Source organism: Podarcis pityusensis (genome assembly GCF_964106645.2).
Source record: "Podarcis pityusensis genome assembly, chromosome: Z".
Taxonomy (NCBI): domain Eukaryota; kingdom Metazoa; phylum Chordata; class Lepidosauria; order Squamata; family Lacertidae; genus Podarcis; species Podarcis pityusensis.
In genome coordinates, this window is record NC_138044.1 from 50,932,968 (window position 1) to 50,950,017 (window position 17,050).

At 49.3% G+C, this 17,050-nt stretch overlaps 1 protein-coding gene across 8 annotated transcripts; it reads right to left on the reverse strand.

The window, feature by feature from the left end:
* Window positions 1–916: 916 nt before the first annotated feature.
* Window positions 917–16,982, reverse strand: LOC308468263 (FERM and PDZ domain-containing protein 3-like). 8 transcript variants are annotated; one of them, XR_013981540.1, is made up of 16 exons: window positions 15,877–16,791; window positions 14,181–14,442; window positions 13,960–14,062; window positions 13,689–13,734; window positions 13,471–13,557; window positions 12,983–13,111; window positions 12,211–12,342; window positions 11,671–11,790; window positions 11,280–11,416; window positions 10,526–10,643; window positions 10,339–10,428; window positions 9,728–9,907; window positions 7,706–7,835; window positions 4,527–5,084; window positions 1,524–3,223; window positions 917–1,360 (listed from the first exon to the last, which is right to left on the reverse strand). XR_013981540.1 is itself a non-coding variant. In XM_080990317.1 (15 exons), exons 1-15 carry the CDS (start codon window positions 16,840–16,842, stop codon window positions 1,776–1,778), a joined length of 3,663 nt encoding a protein of 1,220 aa, XP_080846443.1. In that variant the 5' UTR covers window positions 16,843–16,982; the 3' UTR covers window positions 1,425–1,775. The 8 variants fall into 8 exon arrangements, 7 of the variants coding, with proteins under 7 accessions (XP_080846443.1, XP_080846442.1, XP_080846440.1 ...); XM_080990317.1 differs by lacking the exon at window positions 917–1,360 and having other exon boundaries at window positions 1,425–3,223; window positions 14,181–14,415; window positions 16,693–16,982; XM_080990316.1 differs by lacking the exon at window positions 917–1,360 and having other exon boundaries at window positions 1,425–3,223; window positions 14,181–14,415; window positions 15,877–16,792.
* Window positions 16,983–17,050: the final 68 nt, after the last annotated feature.

Sequence of the window (17,050 nt, forward strand, 5' to 3'; positions counted from 1 at the left end):
CTGCAGGAAACCAGGTTTTTTCCCTTTTTTAAAAAAAGCTGTTTTTTCTATAAATAGGGAGGGGGATATTCAAACTTTGTCAAACTGTTTTTTCCCAATTCCCCTGGGGGGGACAGCTTTGGGGGGAAACAGGAAAAAAAAAGTTTTTTCCCCAGGCCTTCCTTCTCTAATCTTGGGTGATTTCGTTTATTTTTTAATTTAATGTTATTGTTTCATTGTATCTCATCATTATTAGTGATTATTAGCATTTTTATTATTATCAGTATTTGTATTATATGATTATATGATTATTGCTGTTATTTCTATCCCACCCATTTCATAAAGAAATAAAAAATAAATCAAGGAAGAAATATGATGGTTTTGGGGCAACTCAGGACAATAATAATTTTTGTTGTTGTTAAATTCAGGAGCCAAAATGTCCAAAATCCATGGCGTTCCAGATCTGTATTATTTATATCCCACCCATTTCATAAAGAAATAAATCAAGGAAGAATTTTCATGATTATTTTCAGGTAATCCTCTCAGATGTGCTAGTACAAACAATAAAATGGATACTGGATATTGGTGCATATTGTTGTTACATTTTTATGTTTATATTATTATTTATTTCCCCCAAATTTCATAAAGAAATAAGAGTCAAGAAAGGATTCGGATTATGTACGTTTTTCAAAATTAACATTATTATTAATATTAATATCAATTATTAATATTATTTGCTACTTAATATTACTTAATATTATTACTTGATTTGATTAGTTATTTAATAGTCCACATTAATATCATTATAAATTAATTTTAACCAACATTATTCTGGATTAATATTAATTAATATCATTGTTTAGGAATAGTCCATATTTTAAAATAAATATTATTATCAATTTTTTTAGGGGGGGAGAGATGTCACAAACGCAAGATCGATATGAAGATTTGTGTATTGGCATAAATTTGCATATAAGTTTCACATCTTTCTATATAGACAATCTCAGGTCAAATTTACACAGATATAATTTCCATATATCTATACATATATAGTCTTTATTATGTATAATATATACAGGCATGTAAAAAAGGGGGGTTTTCTGTGTCCAGAGGGAACCGCAAAGGTCATCCAGCCCAACCCAAGGCAAGGCCACCTCAGTGCCAATCATTGTGGTACCAAACATTGTGGTTGCCAGAGTCATCCAACCATCTCCCAGCTTCCTTCTTTTCCTTCGTCCCTCCATCTTTCCATTCTTCCTTCCTTTGTCCCTACTTCCCTTTCTCTGTCCTTCCTTCTTTCCTTCGTCCCTCCTTCCTTTTCTCCGTCCGTCCGTCCTCCCTCCCTTTCTTTGTCCTTCCTTCCTTTGTCCCTCCCTCCTTCCTTTTCTCCGTTAATCCTTCCCCATTTCCTTCCTCCCTTCCTCCCTTTCTCTATCCTTCCTTCCTTCCTTCCTTCCTTCCTTCCTTCGTCCCCCCTCCTTTTCTGTCCTTCCTTTCCGTCCTTCCTTCCTTCATCCCTCCCTCCCTTTCTCCATTCTTCCTACCCCATTTCCTTCCTCCCTTCCTCTGTCCTTCCTTCCTTCTTTCCTCCCTCTCTCCACTGGACGGTCCTGTGCCAATTCATGCAGTGGGTGGGGTCACCCAACCGCATCCCGGCTTTCAGAGCTGAGGAGTTGGACTACATGACCGGGCTCCCACCAATGGAGCCCAGGGCACTTCAGCCCTCTGAGAGAAAATTGCCGCCCTTCGCCTTCCCCGCAAAACAGCTGCCTCGTCACACTTCCCTGAACGTCCTCTCAGCAAGCCTCACTTTTGCCACGCACTGGCTCCTCGCCCGCCTGCCTGGCTGCTGACTCCTCCGCCGCCCTTGCCAGGGCGGTGTAGTTCCTCGCCACCTCCTCCACCTGAGCCAGCAGTGCCCGCCGCCGTGCCTCTTTGCCCACCACTGCTGCCGTCTCCGCCAACCGCGCCAGCACCCGGAAGCTCCCGGCGACGGCCGGCAGCAGCCGTGCCGGGCTCTTCTCGGCGCCTGCCACCCGCCGGCAGGCGGCCCTCAGCTCCCGGAAGGCCAGTGCCAACTCCCGCCGGCCCTCATCTGGCACCGACGCCCCATTCCCTGCCGCTGCTGCACATTGCCGCAGGGCGCCTAGCAGCCGTTCAGCGTCGAGCCTCACCGCTGAGAACCCACCGGGGAAGGCGTACTCCCGGCCGCACAGCTCCCTGATGCGGTCGAGGCCCGATGCTGCCCGCAGGTCAATCTCCTGTGTCCGGGCTGCTGCCGGCATTGGCATTGGCGGCACCGAGTAGCACAGCTCATCGGCCTCGTCGTCACCTCCCCGCGCTGAGAAGCAGGAGCGCACTGAGCAGCAGCCCTCTCCACCCAGCCCCAGTTGCTGTGGGCACATGTCATCCGGGAAACGCGGCGCTAGATCACCCTCTTCTGGAATGGCCCCTTCCCCGCTGGCGCAGCGCTGCAGCTTCTCGTAGCGTGGCGCTGCTGCCACCACACACTCAGTCCCCAGGCAGGAGGCGCTCTTTTCCACATCTCTCGGCTCTGGGCTGGCCGAGCGCACCCGTCGACTCGGGAATCCTTGTGCCACCTGCTGCGGGCAACTCTCTCTCCCTCGGCAGTCGCACCGCAACACACTGGGCGCTGTTGGCACAGGGCTGGTGCCAGGTGGGCAACCACAGCCCCCCGGCGCTGGACCCTTCAGGAGTTGCTCCAGGAACTCCAGTTCAAACTGCTTCACTTTCCGGAGTTGCGCCCGGCGCTCATCCGTTTCCCGTTTGAGCCGTGCTGGGAATGTCGCTGAGAAGAGCTTCCGGAAGCGGAACGCCGGCCGGGGCACCCGCGGCTGTGCCGGGACCTCCAGATCCTCTCCGTGTGGCACCTTGGGTTCGAGATCAGACACTTCCTGGAGCGGGGGAACCATAGTATCTCTCCAGATCCTATCCGCCGGCACCTGGCAGCTCTCTGTCTCCTTCTGGGGACACTCCGGTTCAGGGTTCGAGGGGCAAGGCTGAGCGCTGGGACTTGTTTTGGCCTCAGCGAGCCACGCTGGTGAGGACTTCCCAGTCTTCGCCTGCCAACTGGGCGCCCCACAGCCTCTCAAGCGGAAAGGTAGGTCCTTCTGGACCAGGAAGCCATCTGGGTCGACCCGTTGCGCCAGGAAGTAGGTGGCGTTGGGGGAAGCGTCTGCGTCACGGCCGGAGTCGGGGTCGAGGGCGGCCAGGACGATGAGACCTGGAGAAACCACAAGGGCCGGGAGCATTAGGATGTTGAATAATAATCATAATACTAGGGTTATTACCCTATCCCTAATCCCTATCCCTAACTCCTATCCCTATCTTGAACCCCTATCCCTAACCCTAATTATTATTATTATTAGCTTATTATTTCTACTCTGCCCATCTGGCTGGGTTTCCCCAGCCACTCTGGGCAGCTCCCAAAACACAACAACAACAACGATGATGATGATAATCATAATCATAATCATAATCATAATAATCAACAACAATGATAATAATAATGTTGTTGTTGATGATGATAATCCTATCCCTAATCCCTATCCCAAGGGAATGGATTCAACTGTAGTGATCAGATGGGATTACCATGAGGAATTATAAAATATGCATCAAGCCATTGTGTCCACAATGAATGCATTGTGTTGACTGGGTTTAATTCATTGACAATAATTTCTGACCAAATCCCACAACCCTCTGCATCTCTGGCCATTTCCTCTACTGCCCATTTCTCTTTCTTGACAAGTCACGTACACAGCCCAGTTGCTTTGCCAGGCATGCATCCTGGGCCATAAAGATAGTGGGCAAGTTTCTTTGATGTAGCTTTTCTGAAATGTTAATCTCAGGATGTTGATCTTAGGGCCGGGAAATGATCCCTGTCTTCCTGGCCATCCTTATGTATATTGCTTGTTTATCACCTCCCGGGGTTGCCAGATGCACTCCTTTGTAGTTCTGTTTTGTTTACCCCAGAAATATGTGTGCTTAATTAGTTTTAGTAGTTTAATTTTGTCCCCACATGGGGTTTGTTGAAATGCTCAGAAGAAATCTGATTGGTTCTTACGAACACTCTGTAAAAAGTTCTTTTCTGAATAAGACGACCTGGGCCGGAGGGTGGAGAGACAGATTATTATACGCACCCTTCCCAGAGTCTTGCTGGTTCAAGCATCTGTGTGTATTCTTATTGATCAGAGTTCAATTCTTCCTTTACTTTGAGAACACCTCACTTGACACCCTCTTCAATACTACTATTACTACTAATAATAATGATATTGATGATGATGTTAATAATAATAATAATCTATCCCTATGCCTGGGGGTGGACTTGACACCCTCTTCAATACTAATATTAATACTACTACTACTACTACTACTACTACTAATAATAATAATAATAGTAACTCTATCCCTAACCTGGGGGTGGACTTGACACCCTCTTCAATACTACTATTACCACTACTACTAATACTAATAACCCTATTCCTAATCCCTATTTCAGGGGGTGGGCTCGACGCCATCTTCGATACCCGTGGCTGGCGCCGGTGGTCCATCCTCTGCCTCCGCCAGGGCTTCCAGGGCCTGCAGGGTCGACACCAGCGCCTCGTCGAGATCCTGGGCTCGTTCCCGGACTGTCCGGGACCCTGGCACCACCGCCTCGACGAAGGTCACCGGTAGCTGGCACCCGGCATCCTCGCTTGGTGCCGCCCGCTGGCGCCGGGCGTCGTCCTCATCAGAGCTATTGTCCCCGAAGCCAGGTGGCGGTGCTGCGATGGCCAGGGCGGTGGTGGGGTCGTCCTCATCGCCCTCGCTGCCCGGCGGCGGCAGCGCCGTCAGATCCAGGCCAGCACGGCCCAGGCTCCGTCCGGGACCGTCCACCGAGCGGGCTCGGGCACGCCTGGCACCGCAGCCCTCGCCCTCGGCACCCGGGAGTTTCAGCACTGGATCCGACTTGGTCCTGGGCCGCGTTTCCCCATCTCCGAAGATCCGGTTCTGGTTGAGGTCGGGGCGGCGGCGGCGTGGCAGCTCCGGTGGCATTGCACGGCGGTTGCTGCAGGCACTACGGTTCCCAGCCTCCTTCTCTCTGCCTGGAAAAGGAGAGACCGGAGGGTGAGGATGGTTGCCAGGGAAGGTGCTCCGGGGTTGTATAGTCCAACCCTCTTGACCCGTGATTGGCCTGAATAAAACCTGGAACCTCCTGCGTGTCCGTAGGGCATTCATATTTTCTGCACCTAAATGTATTATTATTACTATTATTATTATTATTGACGTCTCTATTCTCAGTAAAGAAATATAAATGCATGATTGTTGTTGTTTTGTTGCTGTTATTGTTGCTGTTACTTCGGATGTCCCTATTTTCATAGGAGAAATGTAAAATTATTATTATTATTGTCAGGGGTTCAGGGACAGAGGCACAGGGTAGGCAGGAGATGGAGAGCGATGGGGATGAGTCCCAGGACAGCGAGGAAGAGGATGACAATGACTCAAGAGATTCCATGAGTCTTTCCAGCGAATCAGAGGATTCCCAGAAGGGGGCGCCGGTAGTCAAGGCCAGGGGAGCCCCAGGGGGAACGTGTCAGGAGCAGGGGGCCAGCGGGGGATCCCAAAGTGGCAGCTGGGCGTCAGGACCAGCCTCCCTGCCAGAGTGCAGCGAAGGGGGTGGAGGTTCCAGTGTATCAGGGGAAGCAGCTCCGGCAGCAGAGAAGGGAGGGAGGTCGGAGCAAGCCACCCTCCCGGAAGGGGAGGGGAGTAGTGAAGGGAGTAGTGTAGCTGTCAAAAGGAAGGTTAGAGGTTGGGCGCGCGCGCCAAGTTCAAATGTAGAGGCGCGCGGAAGTACAGGGAGCCCGGAGGAGGGGCCAGGTCCCAAAGCCCGCAGGAGGGGGCAAGAGCAGTCTGGGGATTCCGCGTCAGAGGAATCCAGGAGGGGCGAAACCCCAGCGGGCAGGAAGACCCTGCGGAAAAGGAAAGAGAGAAAGAGGTGGAGCAGCGCAAGCCTCTTAAACTGGTGCAGGGGAGGGACTGACTCAGAGGGGACTTCAGCGGTCTAAGCGTAACAGACGTAGGGCTGCGCGCCTCGGATGTGAAGCAAACAATGAACTGCAATAAACACTTTTGTATATAAGAAGAGATAGGCGTTGGTCTTTTGTGAGCTGAGACTTGAGGCAGCCCTGACAATTATTATTAAGATTGTCCCTATTATCGTTGGAGAAACGAAAGAGTAAAATTGTTGTTGTTGTTAATGACATCCATATTTTCATAGGAAAAATGTAAAATTATTGTGGTCATTATTATTGACGTCTCTATTCTCAGCGGGGAAACGTAAAAGCATTATTGTTCTTTTCTTGTTGTTATTTAGGATATGCTTATTTTCATTGGAGAAATGTAAGATGATGATGATGTTGATGATTGTCCCTTTTCTCGTTGGAGAAATATAAGAGTGGACGAATGGGCGGGATATAAATCAATTGTTGTTGTTGTTGTTAACAGGGACCCAGGCTGGCTTCCCTCAATCTGGGATTTTATTCCCTTTGGAAAAATCAGACATCTCAGCTGGTTGGAATTTTCTGAGCTTGGAAATGTACCTGTCTTGGTCATGGGAGCTGGTATATAAATTCTCATTCTCGTTCTAATAATAATATAAGTACTAATATTCATATTAATATTTGAATTCTATATATAGTAAATTATATATCTGGGAACTCCAGGATGTAGGCCGGTAGATACATTCAATTAATTAAAAAGAAAAGAATAAAAAAGCATAGCATAGCATAGCATAGCATGGCATGGCATGGCATAACATAACATAACATAACATAACATAACATAACATAACATAACATAACATAACATAACATAACATAACATAACATAACACAACAACAACAACAGGGGGACCCAGGAATTGAGTGGTATATAAATTCAATTAATAATTCTATTATTATTATTGACGTCTCTATTCTCAGCAGAAAAATGTAAAAGCATGATTGTTGTTGTTTTGATGCTGTTGCTGTTATTGTTGCTGTTATTTAGGATGTCCCTATTTTCATAGGTGGTGCTGGAGGAGACTCTTGAGAGTCCCATGGACTGCAAGAAGATCAAACCTATCCATTCTGAAGGAAATCAGCCCTGAGTGCTCACTGGAAGGACAGATCCTGAAGCTGAGGCTCCAAGACTTTGGCCACCTCATGAGAAGAGAAGAGTCCCTGGAAAAGACCCTGATGTTGGGAAAGATGGAGGGCACAAGGAGAAGGGGACGACAGAGGACAAGATGGTTGGACAGTGTTCTTGAAGCTACAAACATGAGTCTGAACAAACTGCGGGAGGCAGTGGAAGACAGGAGTGCCTGGCATGCTCTGGTCCAGGGGGTCACGAAGAGTCGGACACGACTAAATGACTAAACAACAACAACATTTTCATAGGAGAAATGTAAAATTGTTGTTGTCGTCTCAACAGAGAAATGTAAAAGCATTATTGTTGTTTTGTTGTTGTTATTTAGCATATGCCTATTTTCATAGGAGAAATGTAAGACTTATTATTATTATTATTATTAAAATTGTCCCTTTTTGTTGGAGAAATGTAAGAGTAAATTTAATAATAATAATAATAGGGGCCCAGGCTGGCTTCCATCAATCTGGGATTCTGGGATTTCATCCCCTCCAGAAAAATCTGACTTTCAGCTGCTTGGAATTTCCCTTGCTTGGAAACGTACCTGCCTTGGGCATGGGAGGCGGTGCGACCGGGAAAAGCGTCCTTCTGGAGTCAGCCAGTAGGTGGCAGTAGCCAGAAATGAGGCCAGCAAAATTGGTGGCTTCTGGCCACTCCATCAGAAGCACCAGCGGCTGGGGAGAGAAGTAGTATTGGAATCATAAAATCATAAAATATTGATCTTTATTATTATTATTGGAATAATAGGACCATACAATATTCTAGTCTATTACTATACAGTCATACCTCAGGTTGAAGTAGCTTCGGGATGAATATTTTCAGGTTGTGCTCCGCGGCGACCCGGAAGTAATAGAGCACGGGCTTCCGGGTTTCGCCACTCACGCATGCGCAGATGCTCAAAATGACGTCATACGCATGCACAGAAATGGCAAATCGCGACACGTGCAGACACGGGTTGCGTTCGCTTCAGGATGCGAATGGGGCTCTGGAACTGTAGGAGTGCACATTTCCAGAGTGTGGGGATCAGATGGGATTACTATGAGGAATTATAAAATATGCATCAAGCCATTGTGTCCGCTATGAAAGCATGGCATTGACTGGGTTAGATTCATTGACAATAATTTCTGATCAAATCCCACAAGCCTCTGCATTTCTGGCCATTTTCTCTACTGTTCATTTTCTACGCCTGACAGGCACGTATCAGCATTCTAAATACACAGGCCAGTTGCTTCATCAGGCATCCTGAGCCATAAAAGATAGTAGGTAGCTTCTTTGATGTAGTTTTTTAATCTTTAGATAGCTCTTAAGGGCCAGGAAGAGTGTTCACAAAGAGATGGTAAATACTACCCGTCCTTCCTTCCTTTATTGCTGTTTATGACCTCCAGGTTTGCTGAATGCATTCTTCCTTTTTAGTTCTGTTTTATTTACCCCAGAAGTATGCATGCTTAAATTAGTTTTGTAGTGTAACTTTGTCCCCATGTGGGTTTTTTTGAAATGCTCAGAGGAAATCTGATTGGTTCTTACGAACACTGGGTAAAAAGTTCTTTTGTGAATAAAACGACCTGGGCCGAAGGGTGGACAGGAATTATTATTATACACACTCCTCCCAGAATCTTGCTGGTTGAAGCCTCTGTGTGTTATTAATCAAGAGTCTAATCCTTCCTTTGCTTTGGGAACGCTACAGGAACAGATCCCATTTGCATCCAGAGGTACCACTGTATTCTTATTGTTCTCATCATAATAAAGGCTGAATATTATTTAAATGAAAAATCTGATTTAAGTAATAAAAATCTAATTTAAATCAGAATATAAATTGAATCAAAAGTGTCAGGGAACTGACATCGGAGCTAGAGGCAGAGGGAAGGCTCTCAAATGATGCTGGAGAAGGGCCCAGCAGGGAGAGAGGCAGCTCCGCAGATGGGGAAGCAAATCAGCGCAACACCAGGGAAAGAGAGGGGCTGATGGGGGAATCGGCAAGAGGGCTCCAGGACTCTTCACCGGACACCAGCGGGGAGAGCACGGGTCCTCCGCTACCCACGCCCACCCTGCGCAGAAGACTTCCGCGCAGAGAGAGTAGGAGGAGACTGGGTGTCAAACAACTTTTATGTTGGAAAAGATTTAAGAAACGCCCACTGACGGATTCTGCTAGCGACTGAGGCAGCCACGAAGTGAAGGGCTGCCCAGACTGAAAGGTTTAGCAAGGCAACAAAGCCTGGAGAGGCGGCAACTTACGCACGAGCAACCCATACACATTACAAAAAGAATCCAATATAAATTGAAATAATCAAATTTTTTAAAAAATGTGCTTTAAATTAAAATCTGATCTAAATAAAAAAATCTGATTCTTTGAATAATTTTTTTTATTTAAATAGAAAAAAATGCGATTTAAATTAAAAATGTGATTTAAATAAAAATGTGATTTAAATCAAAAACCAAATTTAAAATTTAAAAATCTGATTTAAATTTTTTAAATTCAGATTTAAAAATTTGAAAATCTGATAGAAAAAAACCCCAAAGAAAATCCGAGTGACGGGATGGCCCCCAGGCGGCCCTCCAGCCTGCCCACCTTTGCATCCACAATGCCGGTCTCCACCCTTGCCACACCCGGGTTCTCCCGGAAGAGTTGGACTCTGCTGATCTGGCTGAATTCGCACAGGACAGTGGTCAGGTTGGTGCGGAGGTCGATGACGTGACTCACGCCATGGCGGGGGCCCACCAGGAGGGTGGGGGCCGTGTCCTGGCCGTCCTACGAGAGAGTCAGAGTAGTCAAACTCAGACCTGGAACCCAGAATAAGGACCCGGAACCAAACCGGAACCAGGAACCAGAATCCAAGCCCGGAACCCTAGCCGAACTGAACTGGAAACCAGAACCAGGAACCGGAAACCAAAACCCATAACCTGGAACCAGAATCCAGGAACTGGAACTGAACCAGGAACCGCAACTGGAATCAAAGCCGGGAACCAAACCGGAACCTGGAACCAGAATCCAAGCCCGGAACCCTAACCAAACTGAACTGGAAACCAGAACCAGGAACTGGAAACCAAACCAGAAACTGGAACCCAGAATACAAGCCCGGAACCCGGAGCCCGGAACTGGGAACCAGAAAACAGAACCTGGCACCAGAATCTGAGGCCAGAACCTGAAACAGAAACCACACCAGAACCCGGAAACCCTACCATCCCGACGGTCTGGAAGATGACACCGGAGAAGGTGGGCAGCCGGTCGAGGAGGCGTAGGTACTGGAGCTTGGCCCGGGTAGGGGAGACCTGAGAGGAGAGAACCGGGGGGCCCCTTGGGGTCATCCAGTCTGACCCCAGGCTCAAGGCGGGGGTTAGGGACCCATCCCAGGGGTTAGGGTCCCACCTGGGCGCCGCGCCGCTGGTGCGCCTTCAGCTGTTGTGAGAGCGACCGGCGCAGGAGCTTGTCCTTGGTAGCCGGCAACAGAGAGGGAGGCAAGAAGGGCTCCAGACCCCACTCCTTCCTGGGGAGAAAAAGGAAATGCACACACTCCAATTTACCGTACTTCCTTCCTGCCTACCTTTCTCTGTTCTTCCTTCCTCCCCCTCTCTCCCTTTCTCAGTTCTTCCTTCCCCATTTCCACCCTCCCTCTGTTCTTCCTTCTGTTTCCTTCCTTCGACCCTTCCTCCCTTTCTCTGTCCTTCCTTCCTTCCTTCCTTCCTTCCTTCCTTCCTTCCTTCCTTCCTTTCTTTCTCCCTCCCTCCCTCCCTCCCTCCCTCCCTCCCTCCCTCCCTCCCTCCCTCCCTCCCTCCCTTTGCTCTTCCTTCCCTGATTCCTTCCTTTGTTCATTTCTTCATTCCTCCTTCCCTTTCTCTATCCTCCTTCCTTCCCTCCCTTTCTTTGTTCTTTCTTCCTTGTTTCCCTCCTTCCTTTCTCTGTTCTCCCTCCCTCCTTTCTTTCTGCTGTCCCTCCCTCCCTTTTTGTTTTTCCTTCCCCCTTCCTTCCTTTCTCCTTGCTTCCTTCCTAAGGAAGGAAACAAAGAAGGAAGAACAGAGAAAGGGAGTGAGAGACGAAGGAAGGAAGGACGGTTGGCTGTCCCAGATGTGGGAACAAGGGTTGGTCAGGATGACCCTCAGGGTTCCCCCCGGAACTCACTCACTCGACGTTTCTGAGTGCCACCTTGTGGCTGGGACGGGTGGCTGAGACGGTGATATAGATGTGGAGCGCCGTCAGGACCAGGAGCGACTCCGGATCGGGGTCGGCACCAAACCGCTCCCGAATGACATCGTTGCGGCTCTGGAGAGGGAATTATAAGCACCGCCTAGTGGTTACTGCGAGGGACTGGGAAGCAGTGACTAGTGGTTATTGACTAGAAAGCAGCACCTAGTTGTTTGTGAGTTGTAAGCAGTCCCTAGTGGTTAGATCGAGGGACTAGGAAGACTAGTGAGCTGGAACTAGTGCTTACCCCCAGCAAAATAATAATAATAATAAATTTGTACCCCGCCCATTTGAGAAGCAGTGAGGACCACTAGGTGGAGCAGCCGGCTGACCTGGATGTAGAGGTATTCGAAGGCGGCGGCGTCTCGCCGCAACAGTTCGGCAGGGTCTTTGGGGTAAAAGCTGACCCGAAAAAGGCACCGCATGCCTTGGTAGTGGGTCCGTTGAACGACCTGGGGGGAGGAAGGAGAGCTCTGGCAAGGGGGTGGGCTAGATGACCCTGGGGTCCCTTTCCCCTGTCCATCCTTGTGGGATTTGGGAGGAAGGGAGGGAGGGACGAAGGGAGGGTGGGAGGGATGATGGAAGGAAGGAGAAAAGGAGGGAGAGACAAAGGAAGGAGGGAGGGAGGGAAAGAAGGAAAGAAAGAAGGAAGGAAGGAAGGAAGGAAGGAAGGAGAGAGAGAGGGACGAAGGAAGGAAAGAAGGTAGGAAAGAAGGAGGGAAAGACGGAAGGAAGGAAGGGCAGAGAAAGGGAGTGAGGAAAGAAGGTAGGAAGGATGGATGGGAGGGAGGGAGGGACGGAGGGAGGGAGGATTTCAAAGCTCTGGTGAGGGGGGGTTGGACTAGATGACCCCCGGCTCCCTCCTGACTCACGTGGGCCAAAGGCTGCTTCTCCTGTAGGAGGAGAAACTGGTGGCTCCGCTCGGGGCTGCGGTATTCCAAGACGAGGGAAAAATGCTCAATCCGCCGCAGGGAAAGGCGATCCTGGAGGGTTGCCATCACATCCTGGGAGGGTCGAGAGAAAAGCATTTTTGGAAGAATAAGAAAAATAAATCCGATTTTTTACAGTAAGGTTCAGCCTTGCTGGCACCCCCTTAATAGTGACAATCAGAGGGAGGTTTCCTTTTTGGAAATATAAATTTTTACAGTTCTATCAAAAATGACTGATTTGGTTCTACTATTAGAAATACACAGACCGATAATTATAAAATGATGTTGAGGTTTAATAAGTTAACTTTTTATTTGGACAACTGTTCTACTCTACTTTACTGGAAGGAGAAGAAGAATCATTTCCTTAATAACAATTATTTAACTCAAACAATAACATGATAGCATATGTATCCATGTTTGTTAACTGATGTTGATAAAAAAGGACTGTGTTTTAGCACAGATTAAAAACTTAAAATAATCCTTCTTTCCTGATGTATTAAGAATTACAATGTATCAAGAATTAAGCATGTAACTTAAATAGAATTAAATAAATAAAATAGAATATAACTTCAATACATTCCTTTGGACTAGAATGTAACATAATAGAAAATCTCTAGATATATTTCTCCTCTGAAAGCATTTTACAAGTCACTAACCACTAGGTGCTGCTTCCCAGCCCCTTGCTCTAATCACTAGACACTGCTTCCCTTTCTACCTTGACGGTGGTGCGGCTGTCGAAGGTGAAGGACTTGACCTGCCCGTTTTCGAGGAAAACCTTCAGGACGTTGGGGATGAGGAGGAGGGCTTCCTTCTTCAGCATCTCCTGCGGGCGGAAAAGCAGAGGCTGGCGGAATAATAATAATAATAATAATATAATAATAAAACAACTACCTGACTTTTAGAAGACATCTGAAGGTGGCCCTGTTTAGGCAAGTTTTAAGTTTTGATGTTTTATTCTGTTTTTAATCTGTTTTTAATCACCCAGCTGGATGGGCCAGGTATAAATATAAATATAATTATTTTATTATTATTATTATTATTATTATTATTATTATTATTATTAATTTACTACTTATACCTCGCCACCTGCCCGGGCCTCCCCAGTCACTCTGTGCAGCACATTAGCTATCTTTAACAAGCCCAAAGAGGCAACGGAGACATGAAGAAAGGAGATGACCACATCCCCACCCTTCCAGAACTCACCGGCTCCGGCTCCGAGAAGCGCACTTTGGCAGGGTTGGACCTCAGCTTGGCCTTCTTCGCAGCACTGATGAAGGCCGACTTGGGCGACTGGAAGGGGAGAAGGAAAAGACGGGCCTTGTGGGAGAGGTCGGCCGCCTTCCAAAATCTCAGCCGGAAAAGCAGATTCCCGACTTGCCAGGGGGTGGGGGTTGAGATGGATGACCCCCCGGGGATCTCACCTGATGGGTTTGCAGCACGGTGAAGACAGCGGACTCCTTGGCGCTTCTGTGGCAGGAAAGGAACAAAGGAGACATTTAGGGTTTCCTTGAGATTTCTGCCTCTCCAGGGAGTTGGACTGGATGACCCTCGGGGGTCCCAGCTCCCCTGCGTTGAAATTCCTCCAGAAAGAATCCATGGATTTGTAGAGGAGGCAGGAACTGCAGCTCTTAAATTTCAGAAGGGTCACCCTGTCCGACCAGCGTGTCTTGAACCCGCTTCCTCCTTCCTCACCTCACAATTTCGATGAATCTCTCCCGGGCAACATCACTCACGTCTTCGTCACCGATGGCCCAGATCTGGTCCCCGGGAAAGAGTTTGTCCTCCGAGGGTCCGCCTGCCAAAGGAAGGGGCAGCTGGTGTCTGTCGGGGGGAGAGAGACCCTCAGCGTCATCTAGTCCAACCCCCTTCCAACTCGATGATCCGATGCTGAGATTTATCCCCGGAATCCTCACCTGCCACTACTGAACGCACCACCACGGGCCTCTCGCCACCGGCCACAAAGCCAAACCCTCTGTCCGGGTGGCGCCGGATCGTCACCTGTCGGAAGGCCTCGGAAGGCGGTGGTCCCCATTCCATAGCATCCCAGCTTTCCTCTGGCATTGCATCTCCAGCGGCGGGAGAAGACAGGATTCCAGGACACAGGGAGGGATGAATCCTATCCTCGGTCTCTATCCTAATGCACAGAATCTGGGATGCCAGCAAGGTTGAACCTTTCTGTAAAAAAGGGATTTTATTATTCCAAAAAAGGAAACCTTATCCCTAACCCTATCCCTATCCGTATCCCTAACTCCTATCTCTAACCCCTATCCCTAACCCTTATCCCTAATCCCTAACCAGGGGCGTCTTACCTATAGAGACTAGTGGCATGGGGCATCAGGGAAGAGGTGGAGGCTGAATGTGGCGCCTCCCAGCATCAGCTCGTCACCCTTGCCTGCCTCCTCCAGCCCCGCAGGCAGCGCTGTCCTCCTTAAAAAAAGGTGGACAACTCTGGGAAACGGGGGGGGGGGGGCACCGGAGGGAGCTTTGCACCACGGCGCTTGATATGCTTAAGATGGCCCTACCCCTAACCCCCAACCTCATGCCTAACCCCCAACCCCTATCCCTATCCTCAACCCCTAACCCTTATCTCTTCCCTGCATTTCAGCCTTCATCAACTGCAAAGTTGGCATCGATTTGCACATTGCATTTTCGCCAACCAGGTCCGGCATTATGGCTTTCTTTTGCCATTTTGTAATCAACTGCAATTCAATAACTGATTGCATTTTTTATTTTATTTTAAAACCAGAACCATTTTATTTATTCGTTGGGACACAGCTTCTCCACAAAAAGGCCCCACAAGTAATGCAAACGTAAATGTCCAGTTAAGGCACCACCTCTTTTAATATTCACAATAGAGCTCAAAATATTGCTTTTTTAAATTATAATTCATCGCATTTCAGCTGCTGTTTGCAGTTGGCCTTCAGATCCACGAAAATCCAGCAGCAGCAGGGCCTGATCCTGTCTCAGAGGAGGAGAACCCTACTCACTGTGGGTGGGAGAGATGCCCTCTGGCCATGTCACCTCCTCCTTTTCTCCTGCCAGAAAGAGGGGGGAGGGATGGAGGGAGGGAAGAATTCAGCAGATCAAGAATATGAAAGGAATTGGCTGCTGGCCTGGTCCCAGAGAAAGGGATGGGAAAAGAGAGAAGGGGGGGGAGAGAGAAGAGAGGGAGAGAGGAAGGGAGATTTGAGAGAGGAATGGAGAGGCAGAGAAAGAAAGGAGAGAGAGAGAGAGAGGAGATGGAGAGAAAGGGTAAGGGGAGATGGGGAAGAGGAAGGAATGGGGGGGAGAGATGCGACACTGGAGGGAGAGGAGAAAGAAAGAGAGGAGAAGGGGGGGAATGGGGAAGAGAAAGAAGGAGTCCAGGGAGAGGGGGGGAATGGGGAAGAGAAAAAGAGGGGGGGGGGAGAGAGAGATAAAGGGAGATTTGAGAGAGGAATGGAGAGGGAGAGAAAGAAGGAGAGAAAGAAAGAAAGAGAGGAGAGAGACGGGGAAGGTGAGAAAGAGAAGGAGGCCTGAGATTCATCCGGCATCGGCATGACCTGTTTTTGACATCCTAATAATAGTAATAATAATACAGTAATAATAATAGGCGTTCCTCTGACCCACCAAGCTTGTAACTGCACCCAAAGTAGCCTTGGCGGTCCCTTCCCGCCCTATTATTATTCTCCTCTTCTCTCCTTGCCCCCATCTCTCCTCTCCTCCTCTCATTTCGTCCTTCTCTCCTTTGATACCTTCCTCGGAGGTCGGGTGGTTGGATGGAGATTCTTGGACCATTCGCGGCGACAGGAATCTCAAGAGAGAAGCCTGGAATCCAGTGAGGTGACATTCGTGGTTCCCCCAAACCCCGAGGTCCTTTTCACACGTGCTATGAGCAGCGGGTCAGACTGGATGACCCTCAGGTACCTTCCCATCCGAACCTTCCATTCGCCAGGCAATCACTGGTGCCGGGGAAAGGATCGAAATGGACTTACCCGCTTGGTGTGTGTGTAAGGAGGACTTTGGGGGGAATCCTGTCCCCCATCTGTCCCAATGGGGGTCCCCCACGCCCCACATTCGCCCCACAACCGTCGCCATCCGTAGCCCTCCAAAAGCACGAGGCGAGATGGGGCGCCGGGGCCGTTGTGAAAGCGGGGTGGGGAACCAAAGGGATTTGCCCGCCTGGGGGGGGGGGACACATACCCTCCAAACTGCCCCCTTCGTAGCCCCACAAGCGCATGCTTTGGGCTACGGGGCCGCCCATCTTTCGATAAAAGAGAGGCAGGAAGAGGGAGGGAGCCGTTTTGGGGGGCATTAGGAGAACTTGGGGGCCCCTCGACCTGCTCCGTCGGGAACCCCAAAACCAGAAGGGGGAGAGCGCATACCTCGGGCGCAAGCAGACCCCCTCCCCAGTTGTGGTTTTCTTATGGGGGTCGCGGGCCTTACCGGGACTCCCTGCGGCCCCCCGAAATCGGGCCGGGAAGACGGCGGGGGGGCAGCTCCGGCCGCGCCTGCGCACTCGCGGCGCTCGTCGTCACTGCAGTACACGGGAAGGGAGGGGGGAAGCGAAGAGGGGAGGGGCGCCCCAAAAGTCATCCAGACTGACCCCCCCCCCGCGAGGCGGGAAACGGAGCGCAGGATCCTAGAATGGGGGAGCTAGCCCTAAAAGTAATCCAGTCTGACCCCCCTACAATGCAGGGATCTAGAATGGGGAGCTGGAAGGGAGCCCCAAAAGTCATCCAGACTGCAGTGTAGGGATCTAGAATGGGGAGCTGGAAGGGAGCCCCAAAATTCATCCAGTCTG

What these genes read in the sequence shown, in the direction of transcription:
- LOC308468263 (XM_080990313.1), bottom strand. Translation starts at nt 16,044, where the DNA reads ATGGTCCAAGAATCTCCATCCAACCACCCGACCTCCGAGGAAGGTATC. An exon ending in CCGGCATTGTGGATGCAAAG is followed by an intron (nt 7,836 to 9,727) that starts GTGGGCAGGCTG and finishes TTCTCTCCCCAG; the next exon opens with CCGCTGGTGCTTCTGATGGA. An exon ending in GCCTCCCATGCCCAAGGCAG is followed by an intron (nt 5,085 to 7,705) that starts GTACGTTTCCAA and finishes CTCCTTTTCCAG; the next exon opens with GCAGAGAGAAGGAGGCTGGG.